General features: G+C 33.2%; 2 protein-coding genes across 3 annotated transcripts; one reads left to right on the forward strand and one right to left on the reverse strand.

Annotated features, from left to right (window-relative positions):
- Positions 1-279: 279 nt before the first annotated feature.
- Positions 280-8200, reverse strand: LOC8279172 (probable protein S-acyltransferase 23). Of its 2 annotated transcripts, none has more exons than XM_015718706.3 (13): positions 7741-8200; positions 7226-7366; positions 7007-7119; positions 5859-5938; positions 4687-4850; positions 3758-3896; positions 3577-3676; positions 3177-3231; positions 2059-2136; positions 1836-1934; positions 1377-1455; positions 1107-1255; positions 280-780 (listed from the first exon to the last, which is right to left on the reverse strand). In XM_015718706.3, the coding sequence occupies exons 1-13, from the start codon at positions 7987-7989 to the stop codon at positions 592-594; spliced, it is 1635 nt and encodes a 544-aa protein (XP_015574192.2). In that variant the 5' UTR covers positions 7990-8200; the 3' UTR covers positions 280-591. The 2 variants fall into 2 exon arrangements, with proteins under 2 accessions (XP_015574192.2, XP_002518303.2); XM_002518257.4 differs by having other exon boundaries at positions 3177-3234.
- Positions 8201-10619: 2419 nt separating this feature from the next.
- LOC8279171 (soluble inorganic pyrophosphatase 6, chloroplastic) lies at positions 10620-14740 on the forward strand. The gene is made up of 6 exons (XM_002518256.3): positions 10620-11120; positions 11693-11853; positions 12924-13024; positions 13108-13289; positions 13899-13997; positions 14386-14740. The coding sequence occupies exons 1-6, from the start codon at positions 10842-10844 to the stop codon at positions 14476-14478; spliced, it is 915 nt and encodes a 304-aa protein (XP_002518302.1). The 5' UTR covers positions 10620-10841; the 3' UTR covers positions 14479-14740.
- The last annotated feature ends 55 nt before the right edge of the window (positions 14741-14795 follow it).

Here is a 14795-nt window from a genome sequence, read left to right on the forward strand (position 1 = left end):
TTACCAAAACATACTATTTAACTTTGCTATCAAAATAAACAATGTATATAAATTTGTTAAAAGAATCACATACTTCAAATTAAAAAAAAATAAAATAAAATAAAATTAAACCACAATGTATCTACAACCACATTTCTCCTTTATTTATTTGGGCAAATAGAAAGAGTTACGATTAAACTAATTTTGTTATTAAATCTCATTCTTTAATGTACGTAGGAATTTATCAAAATCATATTCATGAAGGTTAAGCTGTTTTAATTTCTCGCTGAAAATTAGAACTCAAATCGCAATCAATAAGTCACTTTTATATTACATTAAATACAATATGGGGTTATTAATCTAAACACAAAATCCTATAAATACTAGTATAATTTTTTGAAATAACTACGGCAATGCGACGAAAAACGACTAGTTTTTCTTTATCTATTTCTATCTTGCAGTACTAAATGTACATAATATTATCATTAATTATATCATCTATATGACCAAGTTTGTATATCAATATGAATGGGACCTGTATGATTACAACATGAATCTTGGCATTTGCAAGGATGGTTTCACATCACAGAGCAGCATCTCATTGCATCAGTTCTAGCTGGCAACCTGTTGTAATGGCGGCCAAGCAATTTCATCATCATCTGTGTAGCCCTGAATAATGAAATCCGAACAATTCTTTCGGCATCCATGGTTATAGGGATTCCGAAATCGTCCGTCTGGACCACGGAGATATCCATAACGAGCAGCATTTGCAAGTTCATTGGTGGTGATATTCCGAGCTATCTGTATAAAAAATATTTATTAAAATGGAAAATCCATTGAGCAGTCAAATTTAAGCATTAACAAGTTTTATAAAACCCAACTCCTTTCCTGAGGGGAAGAAAAAGAAGCAATTAATTTTTATCATTCGCCTAGGCTGCCACCGTATATAGTAAGAAATGGTGCTCTATGAAAGAACACAACCTACATCATGCAACACCCACAATATGTCGACAAGTTGGGTCAACATATCTTGCTGGCATTTGGCTAAAACTGAAGAAAATTAAACACAGGAAACACTTAAATCAAATTCAGATCTAGTATATGACATGGTATTTGTAGTCCATTACCTGTGATGCTTGAGCTATGGTTAACGTTGTGGCTGCCATAAAAATAATCACATCGAAAAATAAAAATGCAACAGCACCAGGATGTTGAACTACCAAATAATGAACCCATCTTTGTTCTATATGCAATGTATGTACAGCTGTCCAAATCCCTGTCAAGACAAACAAAATTGAAAGATTTTTTTTTCTTTCTCTAAACATTCTCCAAAATAAGCTAGCACATATATACAGCATGGAAGGGATAATTAAAGATTGATTAAGCAAGCAACTTACTTTGAATTGTAACAGCAGCTGAAAGGAATGATGTCAAAGTCCCTGAGCATAAAAATATGAAGAAGTCCCGTCTGTTCCTCTAAAAGATGCACATGAAAAAAAAAAATCAAAAGAACAAGGTTTAGAATCAGATAAAGGACAGATAAAAACAAAAACAAAGACAAAGACAAATTCAGTAAATGGGCTTTAAAAATTGCATAGAAATATGCACAGCCACAGGAAAAAACTGGCATAGATCAGCATTTCAACTTTGCATTTTGCAAACTAGCAAAAACCACACTCGTTGTTTGCTAACAGCAGCCCTTGCATTTTCATAGGGCAATAGGACAGCCTTCCATGCAATCATTCAAAGAACAACACCATTAAAGAAAGAAACCAACAGTTCCAAAAGGAAGCCTCTTATCAATCAATCCTATATATTGGGAATACCAAACTTCAAATAGAGACCCAATTTCTCACCTTCCCCACACAATTAGATATCCATGGGCAATGGTGGTCAAACTGCTCCACACAGCGCTTACATGCAGGGCAGTGCTTGGAGCGAACGGGTCTAATTATCTGAACAAAATTTAATCTGACGCCAATTTAGTCTATACAGCATCTTAAGAATTGTATAAATCTTCAGAGAAATGAAATACGGAAGTACTATCTTTATTATCCTCATTATACAATAGAAGTCCACCTTGCAGGTAGGGCAAAGTTGAGACCAATTCCCCATCCACACGGAGGAGTTATTCAGATCGACATTCAATAGGGGATCCTGCACATTGTCAAATGTTTGTTAGAAAATGGAGAAGCAAAAGAAAAAAAGTTCAAATAAGCATAACCATGAATGCTATCTATGATCAGCACCAACGCACTCAAAAAGTTCTGAGAGCAAATTGCTCTTTGTTGTATTGAGTTTAGCAATAAAATTTCTTTTGCTTATTTGACCCGAAAACAAAAAGATTTATAACCATAATCCTTATAATGTTGCTGTATCACAAAGAGATGCAGCTATAGCACCGTAATAGGTACCCAAAGATCAGGACTGGAAGATGGATCAGAAAGCAAAGTGCTATCAATGATCAGCACCAACCCACTCAAAAGTTGCTCCTAAACACCCTTACATTTGAACACCACAAAAACAAATTGACAAGTATATAAACAAGTAAAGGAAACTCTAATGCTACATTTGGCTTGGGGCAAAAAGGAGGAGGAAAGAAAAATAATGAAGGACCAACCTCTAAACCTGTTTGATTTGTGGAAGAAGCAACAAAGGAAGGGAAAGGGAGAAACCATTTCCTTTCAGGTCCAAAATTATACTCACTTTCTTATTACTTCCATTTGCACATTTTTTTCATAGAATATATAACCATATAAAACTATACAATTTCGCATTTGTTCTTTGGGTTCACAAACTATATCATTTTCACTTATTCCTCCTGTACCCTTGCCTTGTCCTGGAAGAATTATAAAAGACCAGAGAAAAGTATTTCATCCTTCTCTCTCTTTCCTTCCTATCTTTTTCCTCCCCATTTTCCCCTTCCTATCCAGATAGTGTAAATATCCACAAGGCATCATCTTTCGGGAATCAGTCTATCCTTAAAGTTCAAAAGAAAAAAAGGAACAGAAGGCCAGAAAAAGGGCAAACAGAATAGTTTAAGTAAGGAGACAAAGAAATTGAGGTTTTTCAAATTTCCACCATGCTATGGAAGAAGTACTTTATCAAAAACAACTTATGTAAAGCATGTTCAGTTAGAATCAGACATTCTGTAATAAGAATAGCAAGGAAATAACTAAAACATGGAAGGTCAATACCTCTGTATCTGCATCTTTACCCAAATCTTCAAGTCTTTTAATAAAACCTGGATCTCTGCTGCAGATGATTGTGAAAGAGTATGAAGAAAGTAACTTCTATGATAAATTTTTTTTATAAACTTAAATGTAGTGGCGCGCTTAAGAAAGAGATTTAGATCTAGAAAACAGCAAATCCAAAGAAGCAGGGCACACAAATGAAAGAGATATACATCCAGCAGAACAAAAATCTAAGGAAGGCAACAACTACATGCTGACTGTATTGGAAAAAATAAGAAGCACAAAACCAAAACAGAAACAAGCAGTTAAATCAACAAATAAGATCTTACCCATAAAAACCTACACATGAAGCAGATACGCAACCAAAAACTAAGTCAACAATAATAGCAGGACAAGAAATTACCTACTACATCGGTAGAACATGATCAATGCAAGAACAGAAAGAGAAAGAGCAGCCCACCCCCATAGTCCAACAACAGCAGTTACCTTTGGAAGATTTGCAGCTACAATGACAGTGAATTAAAAGTGAGAGAAGAACAACTTGCAATCCACAACAAAGTGAAACTTGAAATGGAAAATCTTACCAGCCATGATTGAGTTGAAAAAGAGGACCATGAGAATGATTATAATAGATAACAATATAGGAGCATAACCAATATGCCCCATCTTCCCATTGCAAATTTTGTCACTCCAGTGTTTTCTTTGTGCCCGCTGCGCAGTAGACTGAGCAACAACCGAAAAAACAATGTGAATATCTAGCCCAATATTTTGTAAACATAGATATTCTCAATGCATGATGTAATTTTTATCCTCAACTGAATTGAAAGATAAATTAAACAAAAAATAGGTCTAATTGCTATCATAAACTGAACATGACCATCTGGAATGGCAATCGTACTAATAATTGTCCACAACACCATTGCCCCAATGCAAGCAAACAAGTTTCCACTAAAAATATTTTTATTTATTAGCAGATAATTCTTCCATTTCAGCGAGGCTTTTTCATAAGCTACATATAGCCTACATCTGAGTGTTTATCATAGACATGAAAAATTGGGAGGAAGGAGGGGGATGGCAGTTGGCTGAGGGGGAGACTGTATCTTTTCAGTCAATGGATATGGCAATGTACCATAGAAATGATACTTCATAAATGTCCAATTTTTCCTGTCAATTTCAGAGAAAACAAATTCAATGGCAGAGGTGCAAGAAGTTCAAGCCACAAATTTAGCTGTCAGACAGTACATTAGTTCTGCAACAGCAACAACAAAACTCAAATGTACAAGAAACTACTAAAAGTCAGTGCTCAAATGAATTGTATACTTCAAAAACAATAGGTGAAGACCACAGACATCTAACTGACTGAACTATTCCAAGCAGAAACTCTCACAAGATTTAAGCATGGAAAACTGTCAGAACCAAACCATGCATAGAACTGTAAGGCATTCACATTGAAAAGGAAACAGTTCAATGTTTAGTTGATGAAAAATGATATTCTTAATAAGAAGTTACGTACAAGGAAAAAGGTAACTTGCCGATGACCTTTATCAGATGCAAGCTGAAAAGGAGTAAATCCAGCTTTATCCTTCACTGTCAGTTCCTGCTTTGTGCCAGCATGTACAAGCACAGTGCATGCCTCTACATTTCCTTTTAATGCAGCCCAGTGCAAAGGGGTGCAACCTGATAGAATTATTTTTCAACATCAGCATGGCTACTTAGATGTGTAAGGAAGTAATTATTCTCTTCTTTTCCACAACAAATAAATTAGAATGAAAAAACTTATGTAACCCTCAAGAATGTAATGTATTAAGCAAATACCTTAATGGTTTCATACTGTTGCTGTTCTTAAATAACTGACTAGTGTCCTTGTTCCAATTCTATTAAACAAAATCTTCACATACTAAAGGTTAAAGTGGAAACTATTCTCCACAACATCCAAGGCAACCAGGATAATGATAGTGGACTCAATTAAATCCCTACAGAAAAATTGGGCTGGAAGGGAAATATTGCATTTTAATTCAAATATAATTATCCCATCGAAAGCAACTTTATTCCTAATTGATTTGTTGTGTAGTTTAGAAATACATAAGGATACCAAATGGAAGTTGACCTTTTTTATTGTCTTTAATCAATGCATAAGGGAAACACCTTTACCAACAACCAAAAGTTCTTTGAGAAGATACCAGAAAAGATAAACTCCCTAGGAGTAATTTTAAGATGCTGAAATGTTTCTTTATCAAAGAATCAACTTTTCACTTTTAGATTTCCAATTAATTGCAGTATCTGATCCTCGCTTTATCTATCCCCAATAAAAGAATATATGAGGCATTGTTTTTTCACACACATGCTAAAAACAGATCATTACACAGACATGCATACTACAACAATCCCCTCTCTCACTTTTTTTCTCTTTCTTCAAGCCAGCATATGTTTAGATAGCTATTGAACTACACAAACTGCTGAGTTGTCATTATTTTCCTTTCTTTTTCCTAAAAGAAGAAATTACTTTGTTTCTCCATCAGTGAGACATTAGCTCAGAACCTAGAATAATATGAAAAAATTAGGAGACGGGAGTGATAATGTGTCTAAAATGGTCACATAAATCCAGTCATCTGGATTTTAAAGGAGACAGGTCAACAATTGGAGATAAAATGATTAAAAGGGGAATTTTAAACTTTCCCTGTATACCTTCTTTATCTTGTCTTCCTTGACTTGCATCTCGAAATAGAAGTAATCTAATTGTGTCGGGGTAGCCCTTATATGCAGCCCTGGTAGATTGCATCACAAGAGTAAGCCTCTTTCACCTCAAGTGTTGACATATTTTCAGAAGAAATAAATCTAGAGGTCATGAATGTTTTTGAGTAATGGAAATTTATTTAGAGCATCTTATAACAGCATTCGCAATTAAGATTTTCACCAACGTATCAAGCAGCAATTCAAAACATTTGAACAATATACTGATTCTCAAATAGGAGTGTCATTACTTGCCTTCTAGATTGAAAAAATTCTTTAAGCATATGCTTGCAGACATGAAGCTAACAAGTCTTGGGACAAACTGAATTGAAATAGGCAGCAGAAAAGAAAATTTGAAAAGCATGACTAGCAAGAATAATTATTTTGATAAGAAAGCACAACTATAAGCAAAAAGGGAATTGTAAAAAGCTTCGTTTATATGATACAACCACAGAGAGTCATCATGATATGCCTATGATATTATAGTAAGATTTCACCTTATATATTCCAATTATGTATATACTACCTATGCCTATTATAGTAAGATTTCACCTTATATATTCCAATTATGTATATACTACCTATGCCCCAGTATTTATTCTAATCTTAATTAAATTTATGTGAGGTGTTGAGAAACCTACTTGAACTGTACTTAAAAATTATAGAAAACAACTATTAAATAACAAGTCTCCTACTGCATTAAGATAATTCAATGCTCTACTTGTACAATAAACTTTCACATGTTTGTGGCGTTACATTAGTTTCAGCTCAACCAAGTCATAATTCCAAACTAATTGAAGCGGACTACACAAATCTTTTTACTTCATGTCACCATTTAGATTGTCATATTGCAGGTGAGATATCTGAAAATAACTTCTTTCTTTACATTTAAGGTCACGTCATTTTTAGCCCCTATAGGATGATGAAGATTGTGAGACAACTGAAAGTGGATGGGAGTGACAGGTAGCTAAAGATTGGCTCCAAAGTCGAAGTGCCATTGCACCAAACAGAAGGTTATTTTAAAAATCCCAACAAGCCATGTCAAAGACAAAATGCACCAACAAGTGTCTATAACCTCGTTCAGCCATAGTGTTTTGACGTACCAATGAAGAGGGCTCCTCCCTTCATTATCTGGTACATCAAAATCAGCATGATACTTTGCAATGATGTGATTTAAGAAAGCAGTTTGTCCATACTGAGCTGCAACATGAACTGCCTGCAGAGAAAATTTGAGATGCATTCACATGGTATAGGAGCACTAGACATCTTAAAAAGTAAAAAACCAAAAGAACATCACTTAAAAAAAAAATAAAAGAGATTACCCGATATCCATTTATATCAGCTGCCTCAACTCGAGCTCCATTCTGCAATAACACGTCAGCTGCAGCAGTTGAACCCCTAACTGCAGCCCAATGTAAAGCTGTTTGCAACATATTATCAGCTGCATTCACATCACCTCCATGCTTCAACACCACAACACAGACATTGGACACTTAGTCCCGATCAACTCCAATACAAAATCCAAAAAACCAAAACCTTGTTTGGGATAAATCATGTGCAGTACTTCTTTTGAATTAAATTATTCCAAAATCACCTCATTTTTTTTGCATAAATCCATTTCTTTCAGAATACCTTTTTCTTTTCTGAAGTTGAAAGAATTTAATTATAGCAACTACGTGCTTCCCAAACACAATAATTGACTAAATAGAACTCAATTCAATTAATTTTTTGCATATTTAGCACTCTAACCATTTCATATATAAAAGGTTAACAACTTTAACAAAAATTCAAAAAGAAAGAAGATTAAATCTTTCCAATGCGTAAATGTGCACAATACCTCAATTATATACTGTGCAATATCAGCAAAATTGTTGAGAGCAGCCCATTGAAGAGCATAGTAACCATTAACATCAGGTCTAGAGAGAGAAGCACCGTCTTGTTCAACAAACTTGCGCAATTTCTCGAAATCTCCGTAAGCAGAAGCAGAGAAAACATCGAGCACAGGCGGTAGCTCCTGCTGCTGCTGATGCGACGGCGTTCTGGATTCTGGTGATGATACTACTACCTCGATCTCTGAAGATGCCATATGTAATTTGAACAATGCATGCAGAAATAGAATTTAATTAGTTTCTGTAAATTTTGTCTTCAGTGGAAAATTCTTTTCTGGAGGTTTAGGGTTTATGGAATCTAATTAATTGGCAGCCAGTTCAGAAATTGGAGCTGATGTTCTTCTGTTTTCGGGGGTAAATTGAGAAATGATTGGCTTAAATCATATTATTATCAAATGCAACTGATTTTAGTTAGTTCGTTCTTTAATTAAGTCAGTCAGATTTTTAAATAAAATATTAGGAAATGATCTTTGCTTATTGTAAAAAAAATAAATTATCATATTTACCTTTGATCCTAATTGCTGTTCGTTTTCAGAATGGCCCACATTCAGTCTATGATTGTTATTGTTTTTATATTTTTTTAATCTATTTTAGTTTTATTAAATTTAATTTACCTATCATTCAAATACCTCAAACTACCTTGAATTTTCTATTACTTTCTTCATTTTAAGTTTTTATAGACATATTTTATTTTTATGTGTTATATCTTTATTGAATTACTCTTTTATTAACATAAAATACAAATCTATTTGTTCAATGAATTAGACATAGAATAAGAACACAAGTTAACACAAGTTAAGTATTTAATTTTTTTTAAAGGAAATTAATCATAATTAAAATAAAAAATTAACAAAAAAATAATGATATATTATCAAAAACCAAGATTAATCTAAAAAATTCAAATGAAGTATCCACTAAAAATCACAACAGATATATCAAAATTGTCGTGTCATTACAAACAGAATCAATATTAAACTGTAACCGGTGGTTTTCTCTCTATCTTCTCTCTTAGTTTTTATCTATTCTTGGAGCCTTTTGTTCTTCAAGGGTGATTCCAATAGTTCCGAATATCTAAAAACCCATCTCTAAAGATTTTCTTTGTTTATTATTATTTAATTTGATTTTCTATTAGTTTTTAATGTTTTATGATTCTTAATGTTTCTTTTCTTTTTTCTTAATCGGAAGCTCTTCCACATGTTTCGTTTTGTTTTTTGATAGCTGTTTTGTTGTAGTTGCAACTGGTTAGTGCAAAAAACGTCCATTGTTTCTCCTCCTGTAGTGAGGCTATATAGTGGAAGGGTCTGGGTTTGCTCAAGAGAGTTTAACCGAAGCTTCAAAAGGGGGCATCTAAGTTTGTCAAGCTTTAGATCAGTTTGGAGATGCCCCGCCCTATCACCAGTTTGGCCTCAGTTTGTTAGCGGCGATGTGGTTTAGCCACGGATAGAAAAACTTCAAGAGTCCAGTTGCTTGTCTAGCGCATAACCTTTCATCTCGTTTTTGGAGCGTTTTGTTTGAATTCCTCCAGTCATGTCTAGCTGTTAATCTACTTCCGGTTCCTGTGTATCATAGAGCGTCGCAGTCACGCTCCATTTAAGGTTACTCCAACAAATCAAAATATTTTTATACTAACCGACTTGATTAAAATTCGTTTAAATTTAATAACTATTAAATATATTTTATAAATATTTAATTGGATAGAAACAAATACTTTATTCATTAAATATCAATTTATATAGATGAGTATCTAAATATTTTAAAATGTATTAATGAAAATTAATAAAAAATTAAATACAAACTAATTAATCTAAATATTCAACATTAATATTTAATATATTAATACAACTAAGCATAAATTCAATAAAAATAATATTTTAAATAATAAAAACAAATAAAATCTAACATAATTAATTTCAGATAATAAGTATTCACAAATTTAAATCTAAATTTAATCCGATATAAATTATAAAATTAGACCAGCAAATCTTGAACCCATCTCATATTCATTTATTATTATCTTCGTTCAATTAAAAATTCGATCTAAAAAAAACATGCCCCAGATGCCACATGGGCAGCTGAAGTCAACAAAAGCAAGAGCATGGGGCAGCTGAAGTATCAAACACAGCACTTTACCAAAGATTCCGGTCAGATTCATCTAACGATTAATAAAATCCTAGTGCAACGACTCCGAGAATCAATAATAATAATAATAATAATAATTTCCAAGAAAAAATTTATAATATTATGTAATGGAACCGAATGAATTTCGGGATTTCTATTAAATTTTGTAAAATTACTAATTATTATTCAAAATTAATAAAATAGGCTATTCAATACTAATAATAATAATAATAATATATATAAGTATAAATTATAATAAAAATATATACATTAATTTTATAAAAATCAACTCATACCAATATCATCCTCACTTTTTATTTAAAGCAAAATTTATTATATAATTTTTTATTTAAAAAATTTATTTTTATAATAATTTTTATTTAAAATAAAATTTGATAAAAAATTAGTTTATGCAATATAAATATAATTTTTTAATATTTATTACAAGTGAGAATTTAAATTTAAAATTTTATTTATTAAACGTAAACTATCTTATTAATTATCATTTAAATTAACTCTTAAATGTATTTTTATGAATAAAGTAAATTTTTATTTATATGATTTATTTTTATAAATTTTATATCATAAAATATAATTATGCTTTATCATTTGTTATAAAATTAATATAATACATCATAAAATTCTAACCCGAAATCTATTCAATTATAAAAAAAGAGGAACCCAGACCAGAAGAAATGTCAGTTCTTGACGGCAAAAATTAGTGAGTTCAATTCAAATAATGAGTAAATAAAGAATATATATATATATATTATATAATATAATACTGTAAAAAATAATGTAAAACGACGCAGCCTATCAAGACCAAACCACTTCTTTTTCTGTGTGGCTATAAAATTTAAAGAAAAAGACCAGACACAGAGCAAAAGCCATCACTGATAATCACCTTCCTCCCCTCCACACCAGGTAGCAAATGGCAGCCGCAAGAGTGATGGCAACAGCAGCAGCAGCCACTACGACGACGTCTTGCCTGTTACTTAAAAAACCATTCAGTTTGAGCCAAAATACTCGCTTCAATAGTATATGCTTTAATGGCAAACGACAAGTGTCTCTCTTTTCCTCTTCTTCTGTTAAAAGATCATCACTTTGGACATGCACTGCTATTTACAATCCTGATGTTCAGATCAGAGAGGAAGGTCAGCCTGAGACCCTTGATTACCGTGTCTTCTTTCTTGACAACTCTGGCAAAAAGGTCTCTTCTTTTTTATTTCTCTCTATTATCTTTTTTTATTTTTTATTTTGCTTTTCTCTTTCTTTTTGATGTTTCGCTGAAATATTAGGATGTGAGTGAGTTTGAAGTGGTTTAATCTTGGATTATGTGAAAGCTGTCTATTGTAGTGTCATTTTGCTGTTCGCAATTTCATATTTTGTTTGTTTCCCGAGAAAAAAATGCAAAATAGAATTTTCTGGCTTGGTTGAGGTGAATTTTCAATGTTTATCCACAATAACATGTGCGGCTTGTAAAAAATATTTGTTTGAAGAAGTAAGGGATGTTATGTAGTAGTTTGTTTTTGAGATATAATTGGGTCGACAGTAGTTCTCATTATTTGTGATTTTGATTTCTTTAACTATTTAAAGCATAACTTTCAAGTGTTTTATGGTGATGAGTTCTTTTCTTTCTGGGTTAAAATTATTTGTTCAGTAGCATTTTAGAGAAATAATATAACAATTGTTTCGGATATAATATGACAATTGTTTTCATTGTTTCTATTGGTTTTATTTTATCTACCTGCGGATGACATGTAGTTGTTGCCTAACATGCAGGTTTCTCCTTGGCATGACATACCATTGCACTTGGGTGATGGTGTATTCAACTTTATTGTTGAAATTCCTAGAGAATCAAGTGCAAAGATGGAGGTTGCTACTGATGAGCAGTTCACTCCCATCAAGCAGGACACCAAAAAGGGGAAACTTAGATACTATCCGTAAGATTTGCCTATTTCTTACCTGTCTGATTTGCTGGTTTAGAATTTTTTTGGTCAAGTATAATTTATTTTTTAAATCTTTTATAATCTGCTTTTGTCAAACTGGTATTTGGAAAAAACATCATTTTACCTAGCAATTGTCAAATTTCAGAAAAGTTAGAACTAATTCTTTTTTCTCAAAAGTTCTTTTGTCAAACACAACCCTAGACACATGGTTAATCAGTTTGAAAGAGATGCCTATGTTGCTTTGAGAACTTGCATTCCTGAAAGGAACTATAGAGTTTTGCTGTTGGTTGGAGTGTAGAATTGGTAAAATTATTTGCACTGGTTTGTATTGGAGAAAGTCCATGGCCATTTTGCGCATTAAAGGCGCAAGGAATATCTCTTTGGCTATGTTTCTGTGAGCGATTGGTGGTTGATCATGTGTTGCCATTTGCTATTGGATGAAGTAAATGATTATTTTCATCTACTCCGGAATCTGGTTGTAATAATCATTCTCTTGTATTTACATCATATAATATTTATCACATTCATCACTACTTTTGGATGGTGGTGTGAGGATGTGATAGACTGGAAGGCCCTTGGGCATTAAATAAATCACTTCATCTAGAAGAAGTCCCCTTACCCAACAATACTAAGAGCTTGAAAGATTTACACATAGACCATGATGTTAATTCTTACAATATACCCATTCTTCTTTAAGTTGTATGTTCAGTATGGTTGGTTACCCTATTTCCTCTTGAAAATGGAATTTCTAGTCTATGTATAAAACGATGAGTCTCATAATCTTTCATGTGGTTGCCTATAGTTCACAAGCTTGAGGGACTTGCTTTTATACCAATAATATTGATATGCATATTCTTTTCACCTCATTACTATGATTTTTGATATGCATATCCTGATCATGGCAGCTTATAATCTGATTGTTGTTTTTTATAGTTTCCTTCCCTGTCATGGCTTCACTTGCACCTTTAGCATAAGCGTGCTGTAATTAAAAACTCAGTTTTCTTCTACCTGTTTCATTATCCATGTACTTCATCATGTAATCCTCTGTCATTCCTTTGTTTCAGCTATAACATAAACTGGAACTATGGGTTGCTTCCACAAACATGGGAAGACCCGTCTCTTGCAAACCATGAAGTTGAAGGGGCATTTGGAGATAATGATCCAGGTATATCACCATAGTTTGTTCAACATCTGCATTTTCCAGCACAGAAACTCTTCAATGTGGTAATTTTGTGTTCTCATTTCTAGTTGATGTTGTTGAAATTGGTGAAAGACGGGGAAAGATAGGGGAAGTTCTAAAGGTCAAGCCGCTGGGTGCTTTAGCCATGATTGATGAGGGTGAACTTGACTGGAAAATTGTAGCAATCTCACTGGATGATCCACGAGCTGCTCTTGTAAATGATGTTGATGATGTGGAGAAGCATTTCCCAGTAAGCCTTTTCTCTTGGATTTGTCATCTTCATCTAGCTAATATGCTTTTGTTATTTGCTACCAAAATGACCGGAAAAATAGATAGCTGTACGATGTGAAATGATTATGTCCCTTGTTAGTAGATTCAGCTACTGCATCCATTTAGTATCAGTTCATGTTGCTTCCAAGAAGCCATGATTTGAAAGATATATTTGCTATCAAATGGTTTCTATGACAATGAGGATCTATGTGTGAACCTTCTCTTTATGAGCTTAACTTGTACAAATCTTAAAATAGATGTAAGCGTAAATGTAGTCGATCATGACAAAAAGAGGACAGACTTGCGAGGAGAGCTAGTTTATTTAGTTGCAAATGTTGAATTTAATGAAGGTAGTTGATTAACAGCCACTTTTGGTGTCATTTGTGTGCGGAATTCAGTTAGGCCTAGGTCATTAGGTGCTAAAGATTATTTTAAATTAGAAGGGGTATATGAGACTGAATTAACCAACAAATGTTATGGTCCTGTATGGATGGACCAAGGATACTAATTTAATTTGAATTCATGTACTGATGCATCATGAACACATACCATAGAAATATGAGAACAAATTTGCTGATCTTTTCTTCAGGGTACTTTAACTGCAATCAGGGATTGGTTTAGAGACTACAAGATCCCTGACGGAAAGCCTGCTAACAAGTTTGGTCTTGGCAACAAGGCAGCAAACAAGGTAACACTCTTATGGTTCATTTTCTGCTATTAAATGTTCCAAAGAGTTTATATTAGATCATATTTATATGTGTTACGAATTGAGGAATGAAACTGAAGTTCATTTTCTTTAAGAATAAGCACACATTGCTCTCTTATCAAAAGGTAGTAGCCTTTCGCTTCAACTACAAGATATTATAGGACACTACTGCAGCCTCATAGTGCATGGCTTTCTATGTATAATGATGCAGTGTCCCTAACCCGATAATAATAGCAAGTTTTAGCAGGGAATAATCACACAGTGGATCTAAGCAAAATCCTTTCTTGTCTACGGAATCAGATATTTATCGCTAGCTACGGCAAAATATAAGGATTATTCATCTCCTTTCATTTACAATTTCTATGCACAGGATTATGCTCTGAAGGTCATCACTGAGACTAATGAATCTTGGGCTAAACTAGTCAAGAGATCAATTCCAGCTGGAGAGCTCTCTCTTGTATAAGTGCGACGAATAAAGTCGGGCCGACCTCGAAGAGGTATTACTTGGCTTGCTGCTTGCCAGAGTTTTACCTTCTGGCAAAGCAATCCCGGTATTCTTTCATGTGGATATCGAAACATTTTTTTTCTCACTTGTTATTGAGTTCGAATAATCCATTGTTAGTATGCAGTTTATCTATACTCCTTTGAGGAGGATTCTCCTGCATTTCCAGTACTTCGACTTGCTGTGTATTTCCTTTTACTTATTTCGAGAAGATTTTAACTTATGAGGAACAATAATCAATCATAATTATGCCCAATAGAGAAGAAAGTTCTAACAGA

Source organism: Ricinus communis, chromosome 6, assembly GCF_019578655.1.
Source record: "Ricinus communis isolate WT05 ecotype wild-type chromosome 6, ASM1957865v1, whole genome shotgun sequence".
NCBI lineage: Eukaryota > Viridiplantae > Streptophyta > Magnoliopsida > Malpighiales > Euphorbiaceae > Ricinus > Ricinus communis.

Excerpts from the sequence above, each read along its gene's own strand:
- LOC8279171 (XM_002518256.3), top strand. The coding sequence starts at position 10,842 with ATGGCAGCCGCAAGAGTGATGGCAACAGCAGCAGCAGCCACTACGACG. Across the intron at positions 11,854-12,923 it reads GGGAAACTTAGATACTATCC|CTATAACATAAACTGGAACT; the intron begins GTAAGATTTGCC and ends CCTTTGTTTCAG. Across the intron at positions 13,025-13,107 it reads ATTTGGAGATAATGATCCAG|TTGATGTTGTTGAAATTGGT; the intron begins GTATATCACCAT and ends TCTCATTTCTAG.
- LOC8279172 (XM_002518257.4), bottom strand. The coding sequence starts at position 7,989 with ATGGCATCTTCAGAGATCGAGGTAGTAGTATCATCACCAGAATCCAGA. Across the intron at positions 4,851-5,858 it reads AGGAAGACAAGATAAAGAAG|GTTGCACCCCTTTGCACTGG; the intron begins GTATACAGGGAA and ends TAATTCTATCAG. Across the intron at positions 781-1,106 it reads CCATAGCTCAAGCATCACAG|ATAGCTCGGAATATCACCAC; the intron begins GTAATGGACTAC and ends TTTTTTATACAG.